The sequence below is a fragment of the Rosa rugosa genome, chromosome 1 (assembly GCF_958449725.1).
Source record: "Rosa rugosa chromosome 1, drRosRugo1.1, whole genome shotgun sequence".
Lineage (NCBI taxonomy): Eukaryota > Viridiplantae > Streptophyta > Magnoliopsida > Rosales > Rosaceae > Rosa > Rosa rugosa.
The window spans coordinates 46,273,534-46,295,550 of NC_084820.1; the positions used below are offsets into that span (position 1 = coordinate 46,273,534).

The 22,017-nt window shown below is 38.2% G+C and overlaps 3 protein-coding genes across 4 annotated transcripts; all 3 read left to right on the forward strand.

Moving 5' to 3' along the window:
- The first annotated feature begins 1,215 nt into the window (after positions 1-1,215).
- Positions 1,216-4,059, forward strand: LOC133738821 (uncharacterized). The gene is made up of 5 exons (XM_062166477.1): positions 1,216-1,388; positions 1,948-2,061; positions 2,463-2,542; positions 3,031-3,155; positions 3,668-4,059. The coding sequence occupies exons 1-5, from the start codon at positions 1,336-1,338 to the stop codon at positions 3,737-3,739; spliced, it is 444 nt and encodes a 147-aa protein (XP_062022461.1). The 5' UTR covers positions 1,216-1,335; the 3' UTR covers positions 3,740-4,059.
- Positions 4,060-4,797: 738 nt separating this feature from the next.
- LOC133725118 (uncharacterized) lies at positions 4,798-9,814 on the forward strand. Of its 2 annotated transcripts, none has more exons than XM_062152243.1 (2): positions 4,798-4,928; positions 8,930-9,814. In XM_062152243.1, exon 2 carries the CDS (start codon positions 8,932-8,934, stop codon positions 9,610-9,612), a length of 681 nt encoding a protein of 226 aa, XP_062008227.1. In that variant the 5' UTR covers positions 4,798-4,928; positions 8,930-8,931; the 3' UTR covers positions 9,613-9,814. The 2 variants fall into 2 exon arrangements, with proteins under 2 accessions (XP_062008227.1, XP_062008226.1); XM_062152242.1 differs by lacking the exon at positions 4,798-4,928 and adding an exon at positions 7,589-8,732.
- A 478-nt stretch (positions 9,815-10,292) lies between these two features.
- LOC133725119 (embryo-specific protein ATS3B-like) lies at positions 10,293-11,870 on the forward strand. The gene is made up of 3 exons (XM_062152244.1): positions 10,293-10,524; positions 11,067-11,174; positions 11,434-11,870. Exons 1-3 carry the CDS (start codon positions 10,408-10,410, stop codon positions 11,704-11,706), a joined length of 498 nt encoding a protein of 165 aa, XP_062008228.1. The 5' UTR covers positions 10,293-10,407; the 3' UTR covers positions 11,707-11,870.
- The last annotated feature ends 10,147 nt before the right edge of the window (positions 11,871-22,017 follow it).

A 22,017-nucleotide genomic window follows, 5' to 3' on the forward strand; every position in this document is an offset into this window, starting at 1 on the left:
TTTTTTTTTTCCTTTTTTCTCTGTATGTGTGAAGTTTTGTTACTAAACTCACATCTAAAGGGACTTTTGTTTTTTTTAAAGGTGGTAGCTTCGTAGAAAGTGGGGCTACTAGTTCAACGGTTTTGATGTTTTTGAATCTAATATATTCTATTCAGTGTTTAATCCCGTAATAGGTTTAAATTGCTTATATCGTGCCTAAGAGCAAGTTCACCAGCTGAGTGACTAGGTCACTAGGTCAGAACACTCTTTACTGTTTTTTTATGTTTGTTTTCACCCATTGGACCAAGACACTCTTCACTTTAAAATATATGATGTAAATAAATAGTATTAATAATAAATATTAATTTATTTATTATAAATGAGAATTTTTTTTCTTCCTCACAGAATAAATAAGACTTAAAATAAGACCCATTTCCTCATATTTGATAGTCACCGTTCATTCTTTTCACTTCACTTCCTTCCAATCTCTTTTTATTCTTCTGCCAAACTCTGACTAGATCTTCTACTTCTCCTATCATCTAAACGTCGTCGTTTGCATGTCTCCACGTCACAACTCACGTCTTCATTTGTGCGACAAAGAAGTAAAACATTGTGCCTACAATTCTGACCCTGCTACACGACAAGAGAAGGCGCAGTACACGCCATGTTCATCGTGTCTCCTTTTTCCAATTTTTACTGAAGTCAGCGAACTTTTCTGTTGGGCCACGTTGGAGCCTAGGGTCTCTGGGTCAGTTTCCTGACCTACAAACTGACCTGGCCTAACATGATATGGGGCTTCTTTTTACCGGTGGAAGGTGGATTTCTTAAGTCACTTTGGTGAGTTGGAGATCAGCTAAAAAACGCACCAGTGAACTTGCTCTAACAGGTCAGTCAGTAGGTGTAAACTAAAGTTTTATTATCAATAAAATCAACTTCTACTTCTTAAAAAAAAAAAAAAAAAAAATTACTTGATTCTGATGTTTACAATTGCACCACAAATGAATGCCTAGGCTTTTGTAAATCAGAGTTAGGTATTTCAGATGTTTATCATTGTTTGTAGAATCGTTTTGAATAAGTGAACTCCCAGGTTTTAAGGAGCGGTGTTGGGGCTACGGGCTGTATTGGGCTTAAAAAGTATGACTCAAAGAGTTAGGGCTGGGTTTGGCATTACCCATCTTCTCTGGGCTGCAAAGATAAGAAAGCCCAATTCTAAAAAGTCATAGATCAAAGGGCAACCGAAGAACTCAAACATCTGCGACAGATATAGACGAGAGACCATTTCTTCTTGAAACGAGTATTGGTGTTCCATTCTGATTGTCTCTCTGTTTACTGCCCAATTCTGCGAGGAAGCTAGCTATGATACTCGCAGTGTTATTCGCCAACTCAGAAGGGAACATCCTAGTTGAACGGTAAGTGCAGATCTCCACAATTCTTTTCTTGGTTTGAATTGATGTACTTGATGATTTTGATTCTGTTTGCAGCTGTAATTTGTTGATCTTTGTATACCCTTGTATGATTTGGTTCATTTTTCTTGGATATTTTTTTAGCTTGGATCTGAAATGAGTTTTGGGTTACTTAGTTTTCATTTTCTTTGTGTTTTTGTTGAATGTGAATAGGGTGGACTTTGTTTTGCGAAGTCTGTTGTTTATTTTTGAAATGGGTTTCTGTGGGAATCACTACAAGCATAAAGGGTTAGACTTTCTATGATGCATGATCTTGTTAGATTAAGAAGTGTAAAACTTAGTCAACAATGTGCAACGGACCCTGTACAGGCATGCCGAGAAGATTAGTAATTTCAACCATAGAAGACATCATCTTCGTGCCTTAATGCGTTATGTGTATGCAATCGCTCTGGCATATGTTAAAAGGGCCAATGCTGGAGCACTTTGGAGTTGATTGCTATGGTGTTTGCACTTGATTTGCTACTTTTTAAAGCTTTTGGCTCAAGGTTTTTGTGCCTTATTGCAGTTTCAATGGAGTTCCTGCTGAGGAGCGGCTGCATTGGCGATCTTTCTTAGTCAAACTAGGAGCTGATAATCTTAAAGGTGTGAAGAATGAAGAACTCCTTGTTGCCTGCCACAAGTATGTATACTTGTCTCAATTTGTGTCATGCAGATCTATTTCTATGTTAGATTGTCGTAGTTACTTTGTAGTGTCATGATATGTCTTTAGGGCTGCTTCCTATAGTAGTATTTTCAGAACTGAGCTGGACCCTAAATTCAGCTCTTATTAAAATGGATCTATCTAGCTGGAGTCATTTTGTTTGTATGCCACAAGGTCCCTATGAATGAGGGTCTGGAGTATAATAAAGCATATTTACTGCAGATTCGAACTTTCTTTGTAAAGGATTCCCCTTTCGCATTAAAATCTTCTTGAAGTTGTAACCTTTTCCAATAGAAATTTTTTGATTTTAAATAAGTAAATGAAGACTTAGAGTGTGGTATCATATTACATTATTCAACCTGCAATTATTTGATTCCCAGGTCAGTTTACATTGTTTACACTGTGCTTGGGGATGTCAGCATCTACGTTGTGGGGAAGGACGAATATGATGAACTAGCCTGTAAGTATTGATCACTCAATTCCAGTTTATGATGTTAGTTACATAATGAATCTGTTCAAGTGAAAGTTAATTTTGCGTTTTATCCTTGTTTGAGATTAAGTGCTGAACTAGCAATTTTCACTTCCCTTCAATGCCTTTTCATGAGCAGTTTAGTTAATTTAGTTGCAACTATTGGCATAAATTTTTCCATCATAGATATGTAGTTTCATGTCATTGCTTAGAAGAAATAAATGGAAAATGAGTGCTGTCTCTTCATGTAATAGTCTAGCTCACAATTGGCTAAAGGCAGCAATTTCTCTCTCTCTCTTTCCTTTCCTTTGTTTTTTCTTTTTTCTTTTAAGGGAAAGCTGATGCTCACTCAGAGTAAACACTACTCTGTTGTGGTGCTATCTGTAATTGGCCATACTGTAGCAATTACTTTGTATAAAGAGGTTCTGTGCTTGATTTTATTTGTTCTGTCATGTTAATCCTGGATGGTTTCTTCCTAGTGTCAGAGGTGATCTTCGTTATAACATCCGCTGTGAAGGACGTATGCGGGAAGCCTCCCACTGAGCGCCTTTTCCTGGACAAGTATGGAAGAATTTGCTTGTGTCTGGATGAAATTGTTTGGAAGGTGAGGTCATGAATAATTTTTCAAGTCATTTAACCATTAACAAGAGGTTAATGGAAGTTTAGGTTCCTTTTTATTATTCATGCTGCAAAACATTTAATAGGCATGCTTTTGCTGGTTGTCATCATAGAGCAATTCTCCCCAACAGTAACTATGTGGTAGATGTTGCCTAGAGTAGGTCAGACCTAGACCACCTTGGTAGTTGTTGTCCACAGTAACTAAAAAAATTGTGGTAGATGGAGGTGGATTGTATGCCTCTTGCTGACTAAATGTCAAACAGGAGCTTTAATCAGAATGGAAATAAGGAAATTCTCATTCTGGAAGCTATAATTTATATCCCTTGTTTCTTCACGTCTATGGACTTCTTGTCACACCACCACCAAAGTTCTACATTGCTGCTTAACATCTTGGTTTACATTGTTGGGGTTTAAGTTTCTTATATCTTGCTTTTCTAGTCTTGAGGTTTAGTTATCTTTGTTACTGTTGTTTTTGACATTTGTTTTCCTATTGTCAAGGGATATCTGGAGAATACGGAAAAGGATAGAATCAAGAGAATGATAAGGCTAAGGCCTCCTACTGAATTTTGATCGGATGCTTCTGGCTGTAACCAGCGATTGGAGGACAGAATAGAATCATGTGGTCTGAGGGAGCAGAATGTATCATAGGAGAATGCTGATTCCTCTGCAGTATGTTTTTCAGGTTTTGTGAAGGCTTAATGTTTCCAGACCTTTAATGGAGAGATTTTCTTGGATTTTGATTGAGAGAGGAGGAGACAGCAACGATGTAGTAAATGCCTGATTTCTATATTTTGAACATGATGCCATGTCAATCTCTTATACTGTATGCCTGAAACAATGAATTGAGTGAGTTAATATAGCAGAAACAAGGCAGTTCTTGTGGATGATTATCACCATATGTCCTCTATGCAGAATTTGCTACAAGTTGATCAGAGGTCATTACACAACATTATCATTAAGCGCACTTATCGATCAAATAGAATGTGATGACCCTGAAAATAGTACAAGGATCGATCGCACTTGATGCTACATCATATAATTAGTGACCTTTTCTTTTTCCTGTGAATAATTGGCCAAAATCAATCATCACATTTCTGCAACTTTTTTCTTCTTCTTTTCACTGCCAGAGTGTATCTTAATATTCTGAATTGAAAATCAATCCCGCTCTTTAGCAGTTGCATTTGCAAATTGTATTGGATCCTCTCTTGGCTATATGAAGTTTGGTTGATAACCAAGAAAGTTTGAATTGCCACGGACTAGCTATTATAAGGCTAACCAAGAAAAGAAAAGAAAACTGGCGATGTAGAGAGAGAATTGCTTATTATAAGGCATTCTCCAACACATTAAAAATTTAATCAATTTTGAGATAATTTACCCCTCTAAAAAGTTAAACACTCTCACGTTCTAATTTTTTTTAATTTAACTAACACTGCTGGAATAAAAGTTATTTTTATTTAAGCCAACAATTTAATAAAAGATAGCAGTCAACTTTTTTTTTTTTTTTTTAATATCTGAAAAAAAAAAAAAAAAAAAAAAAAGATCTCTGCTAAATTCGACTCCGCTGTCCATATGAAGCATAGTATTGGGTTTGGCCCAATCAACCAATTACAAAAAACCCCCAGAATTTCCCAAGCTAACACAAAACCCCAGTGTATTTGCCAAGCGAAAGCAGTTCTCTCTCTCTACGTCGCCCGTTTTCTTCTCTTGGTTCGCTGCGGATTGAGAAATCCCATCTGAAACCCAGACACCAACAACAAAGGTAATTTCTCTCCTCTTCTTTTCGTTTTATGGTTCTTGTTGCCTTTTGGTTTAAATTTTGTTTGGTTTTGGGTTGTTCTACGACTTTGATTACAATTTGTTTCAGCTTGAACATTAGAATCTTAACAGAGATAGACATGGTCACGTTGGTTCTGGAGTTTAAACTGAAGTGCAACCCATGTCACATTCCTGTTATTAGAGGAAAAAAAAAAAAACAGAAACATAAAAACTGGTTGTCTTAGACAGAAATCAGTTCTAAAATCCCAGTTAGTAAAATTAGATCAGTGCTGATGTAATGTTCTGTATTGGGAAGTGGAAATATACATGTATCTACCTTGATGGAAAACTTATACAAGTATTGAGAAGAAAGAATTACAAAGAACGGAAGTGTGAGTGAATTCAAGTATTCGACATGAATCTTCACAGAAAACCGATAATATTCCTCACCATAAACATTGGAAAGAGATATTAGAAATCATTTTAGGGCTTTAGACAGTGAGAAGTTTTAGGTAGTTATGGTTTATAGCGTGACCTTGACATCAACACTTGAAGTTCGGTGTCAGTGTGCCTCAATAACATCAGTTTATGCCCAATGTTTGAAGTGGTCACAGTAGACATTACCATGCAAGACATTAGCTTTCACTCATGTCTATCAAGTATCTATAGATTTCTAGTAGTGAGCCACTCTCCTTCTTATTCAGATGTTTGTGCTGTGTTGGTTTACTCTTGCTGATAAGTTGATGTGGATTCAATCAGTTATTTTTCCATCCTCTTAGATAAGATATTGGTATTTTTGTTAGAAATGTATAGGATTCTAATTAAGTTATGATTATCATCTGATTCGTCTGGATAACACTTTTTTTGTTTAGTATTAAGGTTGTTTGTTAACTTGTGGTGGTTTTGTAAAGTTTCAGTACAAATTTTTTTTTAGGAGGGGAGAATTAAGAATGTGATATCCCGCACCCAAGTCTGAAGTTTTCTTGGCACCCAAGTCTGAAGTTTTCTTGGATTAGGTGTTTGAGCTAAACTGTTTAAAACCGTTTTGTTTTTATTTTTACTGTTTGTGATGATTTTCTCTAGTTAAAATTCTGAAATATAAATATATCTATATGTATGTACGGAGCCGTTCGAGAGCGGACGTCCGCAACCCAGAAAAAGTGCTGACGTCACTGCTCCGGCCTCGATCGAGCGGCGACGGCGCGGCGCGGCTCGCCGGAGGGAGGCCAGGGGTCTTGCGGAGGGGTCTGCGGTCGGGTGGAGTCGCCGGCGACGGGTTTTGGGTGCTGCACAGAACCTGCAGTTGCAGGTGAGGTGGCTGCCCAGAAACCGGCAAGCCCGACCTCCTCCGACCTCGAACGGTGCCCAGAACGGTCCGGGACGCCTCCGGCCTCCCTCCTGCAAGCCCCGCGCCACCGTCGCCGCCTGGAAGCTGGCTGCTGCGTGGACGTCCGCACTTTAGCGACAGTGCGGACGTCCGCCCTTGATCGGTCCTGTATATATGTATTATATATATATTAGATATATTTATATTATATATATATTAGATATATGTTGGTTTTTATTGTTACTATTATTTATGTTTATTTTTTGTTAAGAGATAACAAGGGATGAGTTTTGGCGACTGAAAAGGAAGGAAAAGAACAATAAAAGAAAAAGAAAGAGAAGGAAGGAAACACAGAGAGAGAGAGAGAGACGACAATCGTTTTGCAGTTTTTTTTTTTTTTTTTAATTTCTTTTAAGTTTAAAGACTTCTTCTTATCCTTACCGGCCTAAACCCTCTCTCAGACTATCCGTCTTGCTCTTCGCCCCCCCCCCCCCCCCAAACACACACATCTTCAAAGCACGCAGAGACGTTTTAAGTAAGATTCTCACTCTCTTTCTATTCAATTTCAGTCCCTCCAATAATTTCACGCTTTAAACTCATCTCTTTGATTATGATGATACCTGGATTTTTGTTCACATTTGCGTCTGGGTTTGGTGCTTGCTTTCATGGGTTTTCCTGATTTCCAATGCATTTCGATAACAACAATGACCTAAACTTGTTGATGAATTTCGCTATTGAATTTTGGTGCCACTCTTTTGGTTCCCAAAAGTTTTCAGCTTGCTTTGCTATTTTGAATTAGGGGAAGGTAAAGCTGGGACCTTGCAACTTTTTGCGTTGTTCTTTGGGTGTTTGTCAAGTTTAATTGAATTAGGGAATAAGGGAAAGCTTGTCTCTTTGCTAATTACATTGGGTGCTTTGTTGAAGGGTCAGTAGGACCTGCCTAGTCCCTAGTCCCTTCTTTGTTAGGGTTTCTGCTTCAGTGCTTTTTCTTTCTGCTAATGTGAATGTGCATGTACCTAAAACAGAAGGAAACAGAGAGTGAGTTAGGGTTTAGGGAGGGAGTGAGTTAGGGTTTCTGCTTCAGTGTTTTGTTTTTCTGCTAATGTGAATGTGAATATACCTAAAACAGAAGGAAACAGAGAGAGGGAGGGAGGGAGAGAGAGAGAGAGTTAGGGTTTCTGCTTCAGTGCTTTTTCTTTCTGCTAATGTGAATGTGAATATACCTAAAACAGAAGGAAACAGAGAGAGTGAGGGAGAGGGAGGGGGAGAGGGAGAGAGGGGGAGAGAGAGAGATTGTGTCTCTCAAGGACCACAACACATGGAGTTATTGGGAAGGCAAGGGGAGAAAGTGTACAGCAAAGTTCGTTTTGTTGCTTAAGGAGGTTTTGTTAGCAATTGGCCATTTGGGTAGTTCTGATTTCAGATTTCAGGTTGCTTAGCATCTTTGGTTGTCTTGCTACAGTGAGTAACTTCTATATCTGAAATTGTGTTTTTCTTGAAATTATGCTTTTCTTGATTTTATACTGTTTTCATAATGTTCATTCTGAAATTGGTCTTGTCATTGCAAGGTTTCGTATTAATGCTTTATGAAATTTGGATTTGGGTGGTTTCATTCCTGTTTGTTTTTCATCTCTATCACACATGTTATTTTCTGACTAGTATGAGTAAGCAATTTCTGACTTTGTGAGTAAGCAATTCACTTCACAACCCCAGATAAATTTCTAAATTTTCAGTCTCAAATTATAGAGCTTTACCGTTTTCTTGGTTGTTCCTGTTTTAGTTCTGCTTAGGATTGATATAACTATATAAGTGACTTCTCTGCTTTGATATTTTCTTTTCATTATATCAATTTCCTCACTGATATTATTTTGAAAACTGAGAGTTTGGTATTGATAAAGGATTATGTTGGGTGTTTGATATCATGTGAATTTACTGGATTTGCTGATTTTTAGTTTGATTACTTTTTGTTATGATGCCTTTCAATAGTATCTATAAGTCCTATATTTTTTTATACTCGATTTTGTGAGAGTTTATGTTTTAGAAGAGAATCAGCCTAGAAGTTTTGGGTACTGCAACTTTGAGGAAGATGTGAGATTTCTGATCTCATGGTCTTCTATTTCACCATTGAAATTTTCAGAGTTGGGATATTTAAAGAAGACTGTGAGTTTTGGTAGAGGTTGAGCTTTAGTTCGGATTTATTTTGATGAACACTTTTTGGTTTTGGTTCTGTTTTAAGAGAATCAGGAGCTAGAGTTAGAAATGTGAAGTTGAAGGACGCATCATACTTTTTTCTGATATTTTGTATTTCTCTGGGGATTACCTGCAAGTTAAAGCAAGTTTTAACTTGCATCGTATAATACAGTTGGAACATTTCCATTCAATCAAAACACATATATAGTCTTTATTAAAAAATCAGGTGTTGCCTCTTGTGCAGTTGCACTTGTAACAGGTGATGCCAATGCTACTTTTTCATGGCAAAAGGTGACTTTATTCTCATAATAATAGATGATGAAATTGTCATTCATGCAAGCATTTATGCTTCCATTCTACTTTTGGTTAATGTTATATTCAACTATTGTTTATATTCTTAGGAGACATATTACTTGTATTTATTTTCAACATTCAATTATTTGAATCATTGTAAATAAAGTCCTTGTTGTTTCTGTTCCTCTCGATAGGAATGAGCAGATCACAAGGGCCTTCAGCCCTTAAACGGAAGCGCTTGGATTCGCAATCTGGATCTTTGACAGAGCATGAAAGCAAACTCTATGATGCCATCCGCAGCAAGACAGATATGGGCATGTCTGTACAAGACTTGAGGCGAGAAACAGGACTCCAGAACAATTTATTTACCAAGGCCATCAAAACACTTCAAGCCAAACAACTGATAAAAGAGGTTAAAAATTTTGAAAACAAGACGAGGAAACATTACATGGCTACAGAGTTTGAGCCCTCGAAGGAGATAACTGGTGGTGCTTGGTATGATAATGGACAGTTTGATACCGAGTTTATAAAGGTTGTAAAAAGAGAGTTGGTGAAGGTCATTCCTGATGATCATCAGGAGATTGCTACCTTGGAGGAAATTTCTCACGCAGTTAGAATGAAGAATTTTCTAACTGTTAACTTATCCGACCAGGAATTGAAGCAGATTCTGGATGCTTTGGTTTTGGACAATGAGATCCTGAAGGTGGTGAGAGCTGGGAAAGATTGTTATAAGTGCTGCAATAGAAGAGGGGAGCCAAACTTAGCGTCCATGGCTTCCATTCCATGCGGAGTCTGTCCGCGTATTAATCAATGTACCCCAGATGGCATTATTTCCCCAACCACCTGTGAATACTTTAAAAAATGGTTGGAGTTCTGAACTGACATGCTCTCAATGCTTTTGGAGGTTTTCCTTCTATCGCCTAAGATGTAGTTCTGCAGAAGCTTGGTGCCTCTAATTCTTTTTGCTTATGAAGTTGAAGACATCATAATGTCTCTTTGTACTTGTTTCAACTTTCAAGTCCGGTTGAATTTTCAATGAAAGTTATAATCTTTATGAAGCAACCTTCAGTTAAGTTAATAACAGCAGAGTTAGTTTCCTATCTACATTTGCAGATTCCTCCTGTCACTTTCCTGCTTGATTTCAATGCGACTCATTTTTTGCCTCGCACCTCATTTTTAATGGTGGAATGGCTGTTTCTAACCTATTGTATTCTGTCAAAAAATGATGGCAAATTGCCATTTTCTACTCAACTTCTGAATCAAAGTATATGCTTAATGCTTAAGTCTTAAGGTGCCAAGTGCCAAGTGCCAAGAAGACCAGCAAGTGAAAAAAGGTGGAAATGTTTGCAGGTACACACGTTATACATGGTGTACTCATGCAGAATGTGACAGTAATAATAGTACGCATTACTCTTATCATCTTTTGGTTCCTTCCTTCTTTGAATTTTAGTGAATTGAGTTTTCATAGTTAATGATAATTTGTTGGCAACATGACAAAGAGGTAATGGTCCACCTAATCTCATAATCAGATACCAAAACAAGTCGGAATTTGTTTTGTTTGGTCTAATCTACCCTTGATCCCTGAGAGTCTTGTGAGTAGTATATAGGGATTTTCCTCTCAGATTTCAGACTAAATATTTAATATTGAGTAAGAAAGGTTAGGACAACAACAATGAAGGCCGCTGTGACTTTCTTGCTCCATTTTGCCTTCATCTTCAGCACCATACAAGCAAGATCAATCATTCCACAGCCCAAAGCTCTCAGATCTTTCAAGGTCAACAATACCCAGGTATGGAATTTTTCTTAGTGCTTAATTCTGGGCAGAGAGAATGTACTGTGTGAGCTGTGATGACTTATATCCATGAATACTTGCTGACTTGGAAATTTTCTGAAATTCCTTAAGATTAAAGAAGACGAATAGAATCTAATTCATGTTCATGCATGCCTAGAAATTTTTGATTCCTTTCAGCTAAAGATTGTTATCATGTGGGGGACGAGAACAAAAAAATATTCTTGGCCTCTGCTTTTGAAAGTAGTTTGCTTGGAAATAGATAATCATAGGGAATATCAGATTCTTGATTTGGGATACAAATCACCCAGGTACTATATTTTCTTCTGCTGATAAGTGATAAGGTTGTGAGTTTGTGTTGATGTGAAAGGTTCGTCACAAGTTCTATGTACTTTGAAGTTGCCAACTGATGTATGAATATGACAGAAGAACAGATTAGAATACTTCTAATTTCTCCATTGTTTTCTTCTGCAGCATTGATTGTAATTAGTAATTATTATACCATCTAAAGAAACTAATTCATATGTTCGTTTCGAGTATAGAATGTAGGAAGTTGTTCTTTCTCGGTTTCCATAACGACCAGCTGTTCTTCACCCCGATATACTCGAGATCAGATCAGTATTGCATTTGGTGATGCTTATGGCTATCAGGTATTTCACTGTCCTATATATTCTTATTGATTTTGGGAAATGTCATCTTGTTGTACAAAAGTGAATTGTATAGGTGTTCTGAAAATTATTCATGATAATTTTGTTTGAATATATGGTCGGAACGAATAGTCTAACAACATAACGTACTAGACATTCGATTTCATAGAACACAAGTGCAACAATTACAACCACAAAATGAGATTCTTATTGTTTCTGCAGAATAAGCAACTCATTTATCAGTATTTTCTTGAATTATCAGGTGTATGCACCTAGAATAGACAATCCACGTTCGAGGGCATTCGAGAGTTGCTCCACTGACACATTTCAGATTTCCGGGCCATGCACGTACCAGATTTGTTATGTGTATCTCTATAGGAGTGGATATGATGGGTGGTTAGTAGACACAGTGACAATCTATGGTCATAATACAAAAGCTGTTACATTCTATTATAACGCTTATATTCCCAGTGATGTTTGGTTTGGATTTAATCTCTGTCATGGTGCTTCAGCATCATCCACTTCAAGCATGTAGAAAGACATGGAAATCCAGATTTCAGAGGTCTGGTTTTCAGCTTATTTGGGGCTCTCTGGTTTGTAATGGTATTTACTATTTAGAAAGTATATCAATAAAATGTTCATTATAGTAGGGCCAGACCGGAAGTTATCAATAAAATTTCTCAATTACAAGAATTCAAATGACCTGGTCTATTTTCTCCTTTTCTTTGGCTACCTAAAATCACCGGTTTTGGTTTATCATAACGGCAATTCCAACCATTAGTCTCATATTTAGGTCCCAAGTCTTCTTCTTCTTCTTCTTTTTTTTTTTTTTTGGTATGACAGAAACAAAAACAACAAAACCTAAAGCACAAAAAAGTTACGACTAACTCCCCTTCCAGTTGATCCAGATAGAACGCTAGGGGCACAGCAGGGGGAAGACAAAAAAAATCAAGGATTTTGGGACTAATGAGCCAAGGAAGCAATAGGTCATCAACGAAGTTGGCTTCTTTATAGATATGTCTTGAAGAAGATGGAATGAAACTATTGAGCAAGCTGTTTAATATCCTGAATCAGAACTTCAATTTTTTCCTAGATACAGTCAATTAACATCTTCGAATCTCCATTCAGGTACTAGTGTAAAAGAGCAGTGTGCAAGCCTTCTCTAAGAGCTGTGGCTTCTGCTACTAGAACACTCAAATGACCTAGTCTTTTATTAGTTGCTATTAAAGGATTTCCATCTGAATTTCGGATAACAAACACTTCAGTGGCTTCTCCAAGTTTAATTTATCTTGGTCAAAGTTAGAAGGCTGCCATTTTATGTGCAGATATTTTGAAAGTTTAGGATGCCTCAAGCTAGGGCTAGCTTGATAGTAATTAGCTCCCATCATAACAGCCCCAAATTAAGCTTTCTTTTTTAAAAAGAAAAAAGAAAAGAAAAAAAGAGGATTAAAAGATTTCACTCATACCCAAATTAAGCTTTATTAGGGGAAAGAACTACTTGCTAAAAGAGTAGCTTATTTCTGGAATGCCAAATAGACCAAGCAATTAAAAGAGTTCAAGCAAAAGCATCAGAGTTCTGATCTGATAAACTAAAATGATTAAGCTAAGAACTAAAAGAATTATTCCATTGAAGGGGATTAGGTAATTGAGAAGCAGACCAAACTTGGCTAGCAAAATGACACTGCATAAAAAGATGATCAGTGGATTCTGAAGCATTAGAACAGAAAGGTCCTGAAGCATCAGATTCATTAGAACATAAAGGTCATAAGGGAGAAATATTAGGATTGAAGTTGGAAATCTTATCTCTTGTTCTCAATCGATTTTTGATTAAGATGCAAAAATTTTGACCTTCGGAGACACATTTAATTTCCATATCTTATTTAACAGAGATGAATTAGAGTGAGCAGGAGCATGTTAAGATTGAAGCCAAGAGGCACTCTTGAGTCTTGATTGTAAACTAATTACCTGAGCCTGAAGGACCCTAAATAAACTCATTATTAGTAGGATAAATAGATAAAGGAATAGCTACTATCTTTTCAACAATGTCCTCAGGAAGTATAGTTTGGAGAGCTTCTCTATTCCAAGTCATATTTTGTATAAAATGAGAGACTGTAGGTGTCTAGTCCAAATTATGTCTTTGTTGTTCTGGAATCAGTAAAAATAAAGGAAAAGACAAAACCCAGTTAAAAGACCAAAACAAAATGGACTTACCATCACAAATTGTCCATCTCATTCCTTCATAAAGGTCTCTAGCATCTAGAATGCCTTTCCAAGCCATATAATGTGAAGCCTTCTTCAGAGCAGTCAAGAAGTGACTATATTTCAGATATTTTTTTGTTACTAATTGAACCCTCCAGTTATCAGGTTGGGTCAAAATAGTCAAGAAGAACAAAGGAATAAGAGATTTGGGATTTTCTGATATGATTTTTACCTTCTGCAAGAACGGAGTATATATACAAGATACATCGAGTCCTATTAGGAAACTAATAACAACAGAATAATCCTAATAATACATAATATTCACAATCCTAATTACATGGCATGACTCACGCCAACACTCCCCCTCAAGTTGGTGCATATAGATCACGGATGCCCAACTTGTCAAGTGAGTCACGGAAGGCTTTACTCGAGAGAGCCTTTGTAAGAATATCCGCCAACTGTTCTTCAGTAGGAACAAAGGGAAACATAATGACCTGTCCATCCAGCTTCTCTTTAATGAAGTGTCGATCTACCTCCACATGCTTCGTGCGATCATGCTGAACAGGATTGTGAGCAATTTCAATTGCAACCTTATTATCACAATAAAGCGGCATAGCCTTTTTCTGTCTGAACCCCAAATCCCTCAACAAATTTCTCAACCACAACATCTCACACAGTCCTTGGGTCATTCCTCTATACTCCGCTTCTGCACTAGAACGAGCCACCACCTTCTGTTTATTGCTCTTCCAAGTAACCAAATTACCACCCACAAACGTGAAGTAGCCCGAAGTAGACCTGCGGTCTGTAATATTACCTGCCCATTCCGCGTCTGTGTACCCAGAAACATCCAAGTGACTGTGTTTTGAAAAGAGTAATCCCTTCCCTGGAGCAGACTTTAAATACCGCAAAATACGAAATACAGCATCCATATGAGTCTTACTGGGATTATGCATAAACTGACTCACCACACTAACTGCATAGGCTAGATCTGGTCTAGTGTGGGATAAATAAATCAACCGGCCAACTAACCTCTGGTATCTTGCTTTATTCGTAGGCACTTGATCCAAATACTCTGCTAACCTATGGTTCTGCTCAATAGGAGTATCAACAGGTTGACAGTCAAGCATACCTGTTTCTGCCAGCAAGTCGAGAACATACTTCCTCTGACTCAACACAATACAATCCTTCCCACGAGCAACTTCAATTCCCAAGAAATATTTCAAATTACCCAAATCTTTCATCTCAAATTCTAAAGACAACTGACCTTGTAACCTTTGAATCTCCTCAAAGTCATCACCTGTCACAACCATGTCATCAACATAAATAATCAAGGCAGTCACTTTACCACACCGATGTTTAAGGAACAAGGTGTGATCTGAATTGCTCTGTCGATACCCAATTTTCTTCATGAACTTGGTGAACCTGCCAAACCAAGCTCTGGGAGACTGCTTCAAACCATAAAGAGATTTTTTCAATCTGCACACCACCTACTCTCCAGTAGAAGTACCATATCCAGGAGGCAAATCCATATAAACCTCTTCATGCAGATCACCATGCAAGAATGCATTCTTAACATCAAACTGTTGTAAAGGCCAATCAAGATTAGCAGCTAACGAAAGAAGTACTCGAATTGTGTTAATTTTCGCCACTGGTGCAAATGTCTCATCATAATCCACTCCATACTTCTGAGTATAGCCTTTAGCCACTAGTCTTGCCTTGTACCTGTCCACCGATCCATCTGAATTGTGTTTCACGGTATACACCCACCGACAACCAACTGTCTTATTCCCGGGTGGTAATGATACTAGCTCCCACGTACAATTCTTCTCAAGAGCATCCATTTCAACTGTCATTGCTTGCATCCACTTCTCATCCTTCATTGCATCCTGCACTTTACTAGGGAGAGACACAGAAGATAATTGATTCACAAAGGCTACATACGGTTTAGACAGCCTATGGGTCGACACATAATTAGCAACGGGGTATTTAGCTTTTGCACTTAGAGTAGGTTCATAGTGCTTCGGGGGTTGACCACGGGTGGAACGACTAGGCAGAGTTTTGGTGGGAACAATATCTGACACAGAAGAAGGAACACTATCTAACACAGAAGGACTAGGCAGAGTTTTAGTGGGAACAATATCTGACACAGAAGATGGAACAGTAGCTGACACAGAAGGAGTATTAGATAAAGAAGGATTAGAACATACCTCGAGTGACGACTGAGTAGGTGAGACCACTGAAGGAGAGGGAGAGACAGAAGAACTGTTCAAAACGGCATTGGCGACATCAGGAATTTCATCGGAAACAGAATCGGAAACTTCCTCTCCGGCTAACCGATCAGATTGATCCGGTAGACTGGTCAGTAGCTGACTACCCAGATTCTCTTCTCCGTTCGGTGGGCTGCTGTCCTCTTTGTCAAGTTCCGTTCCCAAACACTCCAACCTTGAGAACTCGGATGCCAGTCTCCCATCTTGCCCACGAAACAAATCTTCATAATAACAAGACTTCTCCCCCTGATGAGGAGTCACAGGAGACAAAAAATAACATGCATCTTCACTGAACGTAGCATCCATGGTGACATAAAACTTCTTGGATTGAGGATGATAACATTTGTAACCTTTCTGATGAGAACCATACCCCACAAACACACACTTAAGGGCTCTAGCATCCAACTTTGACCTCTGATTCTTATATAGATGAACATAAGCAATACAACCAAAGACACGAGCAGGAAGAGTATTAGAAGATGGAATAGAAACATAGTTAGACAGAACCTCAAGTGGGACACGACCTTGAAGAGGGACAGACGGAAGACGATTGATTAGATGAGAAGCACACAATACAGCCTCTCCCCAAAGATACTTAGGCATGTTAGCACTAAGTAGAAGAGACCGAGCCATGTCCAGAAGATGACAATTTTTCCGTTCAGACACCCCATTTTGCTCAGGTGTTTGTGGGCATGCAGTTTGATGTATTATGCCATGGTGTTGGAAATATTCATGAAAAGAATGATTGACAAACTCACCCCCATTATCGGAACGAAAGACCTTAACATGAGCATCATATTGAGTACGAACAAGCTTATGGAATGCTGTAAAAGCAGAGAAAACAGAATCTTTGGACTTAAGTAAAACCACCCAAGATAATCGAGTAAAGTCATCAATGAATAACACAAAATATCGCATTTCAGAAAGGGTAGAATGTTTAGAAGGACCCCATACATCTGAATGAATTAACTCAAAAGGCATAGTACTAGAATGAAAACTCGAAGGATAACTAGACCTATGACTCTTAGCCAAAGCACAAGTTTCACAATGCAAGTTTGACTCACTAACTCCCAGAAACAATGAAGGCATGGACTTCTTCATAACTCCAAAAGATGGATGACCCAAACGCCGCCTATGCCACAACCATAGCTCACTCAATCTGTCAGAATTCAATGTCAGGGCCAAAGGCTGTTCCAGTGCTTGTGTTGGCTCTGCGTACATGCAATCCAAGTGAAACAGCCTCCCCCTCAGGTCTCCCTTACCCATGATCACCCTGGTGCACAGATTTTGAAAAATAACATACATTGGATAAAAGGTTACAGAGCATTTATTTTGTGACCCCAACTGGGATACAGACAAAAGATGATGAGACAATGAGGGTACGTAAAGCACATTATGCAATACAATGGATGGTGTAATCTGAACAGACCCAATACCTAAGACTGGAAAAGACGCACCATTCGCATTAGAAACATAGGATATAGAAGGGGATGACATAGACATAAAGAATGACTTATCATAGGTCATATGGTCAGACGCACCAGAATCAATTATCCATGTATCACTACCAATAAAGTCAGAAACATGTAAAGCAACACCAATTTTACCTCGAGTTTCCTTAGTCAATGAAACATGACCCTGTGAGGGATCTTGCCCTGCAATGCCGTAGAAGTCAGGTTCTGGCACCAATTGGACTGCCGCTTTGCCTCTTTGACCACCACCACGTCCTCTAGTATTATTGCCTCCTCTCCAACCAGAGTTGGTGCCACCAAGCTTTACACCAAAACTTGAATTATCTGTCACATTCTGAACAATCACAACCTCACGGGCCACAGAGTTCACCCCTTCATTCTGAGATCCTCCAGTATTCCCGTCGGTAAGAGTCAAATCCACCATCTTTTTTTTTTCTTTCTTTCTTTTTTTTTTTTTTTTTTTTTTTTTTTTTTTTTTTCAGACCCTACAAATTGTAACAAAAAGAATACCAAAGAACCAGGAAGGATATGGACGGACACAAGAACAAAAAAGGATGAACTGATGGACAAAAGATGAAATCAACTTGTAGAAGCAAAAGAACCAATTCACGACTTGCAGAAGCAAAAGAATCAATTCGACAAAAAGAACCAAGGCAAGAGAATCAATCGACCAAAAGAACCAATTCAACCAAATAAAAAAGGACCGAATCAAAAGAACCCTATATTCGCAGCGGAAAGAACAAACCGAGTCCGAATGGATCTCGGCTCTGATACCATGTTAAACAGCAACAAGTGTGGCCCGTGGCCCACTATTGTACCGATACTGTCCCAACTTAACCACATATTAGGTGTTGGGTTTTAATTACAAAAGGCCTCGGTACAATTGGGTGTGATTCACCCACTTATAAGTTATATTTTATTTGTCACTTTTCCAATGTGGGATCTTTCCTCTCCAACACGCCCCCTCACGTGCAACCTAGCTCTAGGTCTGTACTTGAAATTAATTAACAATCCAATTCCCACATTGAAATTGGGACACAAGTCTCATATTGGATACTTGGTCAATATAACAATCCAAGGCCCACATTGGACACTTGGTAACAATCCAATCGGAATATTCCGATGGCAATATAAGGGACCCAAATTAGGGCCCATGACAATTGGAGACGCAATTGGAGAGGGACCCGCTTTGATACCAAGTCAAGAAGAACAAAGGAATAAGAGATTTGGGATTTTCTGATATGATTTTTACCTTCTCCAAGAACGGAGTATATATACAAGATACATCGAGTCCTATTAGGAAACTAATAACAACAGAATAATCCTAATAATACATAATATTCACAATCCTAATTACATGACATGACTCACGCCAACAAAAATCTTCCATCCTAATTTAGCTAAGGCTGCTTTATTAAAGTCTTCAGGAGGTCGAATTCCTAAACCTCCCTTAGATTTAGGAAAACAAGTCTGTGTCCAAGCAATATTTGGATGGGCATTACCCCGGAAAAAAAAAATGCATTCTTTATTCAGTCTATCAGTAAGCCTTTTAGAGCACTTAAAACAAGAAAGAATATGATTTGACATCCCAGAAAGGTTAGCCTTAATTAAGGTAAGCTTACCACCTCTGCAAAGAGTACTAGATTTCCACCCTGCAAGCTTTTTTTGCATTTTAACAATAATATCATTCATGTTAAGAGGATCTTTCCAACAAACAATGTTATGAACCTAAATACTTACCGATTGAAGTTTTATGTTGAATGCCAAGATAGCAAGCAATGTCTTTTTTGAAGAAGAATGAATATTAGTAGAGAAATAGATAGTAGATTTATTAGGGGTGGGCGCGGTGCGGTTCGGTTCGGTTTGAGGCCCAAACCGCAACCAAACCGCTTTTTTCGGTTGGCTTATATATCAAACCGCAACCGCATTACAAAAGGGCTGAACCGATTATTTCGGTTACACCATTTTTCGGTGCGGTGCGGGTCGGTTTCGGTTTGGAGCGATTTATTAATTTCAACTAGAAAGAGAGGGCCAAAATCAGGCTTATTTTTACCTAACAATTTCAATAAGGCATAAATAAATTTTGAATGCATTTAGAGTCCACACAAATCGGCAAATGTCACCTAAATATCAAGCAACATGCAGAAAGACCATAGCAACTTATTACACACACACACACACACACACACACACACACACACACACACACACAGATATATATATATATATATATATATATCAATGATCAAGCAAACAAAACAACTTATTACAAACTGAAAACCTAATCAAAAATGGATTTCTTATATATTGAAAACCAACGTTTCCATCAATAGAGAAATAATAAATAAATAAAATGTAATTAAAATAAATTCGGTGTGGGTCGGTTTAAATCGGGCGGTTTATGACCCGAAACCGCAACCGAACCGCTTTTATACGGTTCGGTGCGGTGTGATCATAAAACGACACCGTTTTAGTTCGGTGCGGTTACCGAACCGTTTTTTCGGTGCGGTTCGGGTCGGTAACCGCATTTTCGGTACAAAATGCCCACCCCTAAGATTTATGATAATTAATCTGTTGACCTGAAGCCTTAGAGAAGAGATTTAGAGTGTTATGAATGTTTTTTGTTGCAGAGTGAAAAGCTTTAGCAAAGATTAAGCAATCATCAACAAACATTAGATTAGAAACCTTGAAACCATGGGTGTTAGTTAGAATACCAACATGAGATTTGGATTTAGTAGTAAGGTTATTTAAGTATCTATTTAAACTTTGAAGGCTCCATTGCTAAGATGAACAACTTAAGGGGAAGGAGGGTCTCTCTGTCTTATTCCCCTATTATGTTTAAAACAACCATGGGGGGATCCATTAAGAATAATAGAAAAAGAAACAGTATTCAAGCAATTCTTGACAAGATTAATCCAGTTATCATGAAAACCAAAAGCTTTTAAACAAGTAATAAGATAGTCCCAGTATAAAAAATCATTAGCTTTTTCGATCAAGGTCTAATTTTATAGCCATACAACTAAGCTTTCTTTTTTTCCTATTAAAAGAAGAAGGGTTAATTTCATTTAACCTTTATACCTTAAATCAGTTGTGCCCTTGCACTTCTAGTTTCATCACATGTACCATTGTGCTCTCCATTTTAATTAAAGGGAAATGATGGAAAAGGTCATATTAGAGTGTGAAATGATAAAAATGTCACCTAGTTTCTCACTTGATAAAAAGGTCCATAATGAATTGTTAATAATATTAATTTAGTCCTTATGAATAATAATTTGATGTTAAAAAAGGTCAGTTTTTAATTTTTCTGATTCCAATTCTGCCCTTAAAGCCAACTCTCGCTCAACCTTCTTCTTCTTCTTGAGACACAGACCTCGAGAAAGTGTGAATGGTGAAGAACGACGCGTCTTTGGAATCGGTGTACGAGTTCTTGAAGCGGTGACGACTCGCCGGTAATCGGATCCCTCCAGATCTTTCAGGTCGATCGGGCATCGTACGACGCCTCTTTGTCTCTTGACGTACTTGTCTAGATAGGAGAACGCGACGTTGAAATCGAACGCCGCTTTGCGCTCGGCGAACCCGAGGCCGATGAAGGCGTGCTTGCTGGTGCCATCCTCGATCTTGAGGATGAAGTAGCGCGATGAGTCGAGCACGGTCTTGACGGAGGTCACTGGAGTTTGGATCCTCCAGTCGGATCTCGCACCGGTCCCTGCACAACCTTCTCCACTCTCGGCGAGCTTCTCGTCGCTACTGGCAGCGTCACTGACTTTGATGGGTGCCGCTCGGTGAGTTTATCTTCCCCGGTTGTTTTGATTCGTTTGCTTAGTTTCTTCTAATTGTTAGCTTAGTTTCTACAATAAGCTTATTGCATTGGAACTGTGGGGCTTAGTTTTGTTAAAGTTAATAGTTTTTTGGTGAAATTTAGGTAGGCAATTGTTAATTTTTGATGAACTGTACTCTATGAGTTATTGAATTGTAGGCTTTATGATGTCAAAGTTGTTTAGTACTTACAATTAGGCATGGTTGAGATGACACTGCTTCTGAAATTAGTATTTTTGATTGTGATGTTGATTCGATGAACCGAGTTTTTTTATTGTGATTTGTGTTTTTCTTGACATTTGATAGGTTTACAGTACGTTAACCGAAAAGTTTGGGAAACATGATTTGGTTAAAGCCAAACAGGCTGTGCAGAGTCTTGTGGCGCCAGTGAGAATGGATGATGGAATGGATGAGGGACATGCACCAAAGAAGAAGCAGGAGTTGATTGATAGCCCCGTGCTAACTGAACGTGATAAGGCAAAGCTAGATATGTGAAAGAGGAAGGATAAGCGCCAAAGAGAGGTAAGGTTTCTTTGTAACATATGATAGCTTAATCATATCTTACATTCGTACTGCTTAGATATGGTGTATGTTGTTGGTGAACCATATAATTTGGGAATGTTGAGTGCGGATGTAATTGGATTGAGGTTATGTCTGAGCTAGGTTGTATTCCTTTTGATGATTTACATGGTTGTAGGAGTAGTTTTGTTTTGTTTTCTAAAATGTAGCTTTTCGTTTATGCAGCAATAATATGAAATGCATTTAGCTTAAATGGAAGCGGGTAGGGCAGGATTGCCTGTTGTCACTATAAATCATGATGGTGGTGGCGGCTCAAATGTCAAGGATCTCCATCTGGAAGGCTTCAATGTTTATGTGGGTGGACGTGGTCTAATTATGGATGGTGCAGTAACACTTGGTATTATGGTAAGTTTGTTTTCAGTGGATTAGGATCCTCTTGATTTGGTTTTCAAATTGATAGGAATCATTTGTTAAATTGTCCAATAGGATCTTATGGTACATGTGGTTTCTAAATATAAAAAGTTGTTGACCAATATTATTGTAGCTTTAATGATGCATTTTCAATTGCATTTG

Coding starts and splice junctions, on each gene's coding strand:
- LOC133738821 (XM_062166477.1), top strand. CDS start 1,336: ATGATACTCGCAGTGTTATTCGCCAACTCAGAAGGGAACATCCTAGTT. Junction 2,062..2,462: donor CTCCTTGTTGCCTGCCACAA/GTATGTATACTT, acceptor TTTGATTCCCAG/GTCAGTTTACATTGTTTACA. Junction 3,156..3,667: donor TGGATGAAATTGTTTGGAAG/GTGAGGTCATGA, acceptor CCTATTGTCAAG/GGATATCTGGAGAATACGGA.
- LOC133725119 (XM_062152244.1), top strand. CDS start 10,408: ATGAAGGCCGCTGTGACTTTCTTGCTCCATTTTGCCTTCATCTTCAGC. Junction 10,525..11,066: donor TCAAGGTCAACAATACCCAG/GTATGGAATTTT, acceptor TTTCGAGTATAG/AATGTAGGAAGTTGTTCTTT. Junction 11,175..11,433: donor GTGATGCTTATGGCTATCAG/GTATTTCACTGT, acceptor TTGAATTATCAG/GTGTATGCACCTAGAATAGA.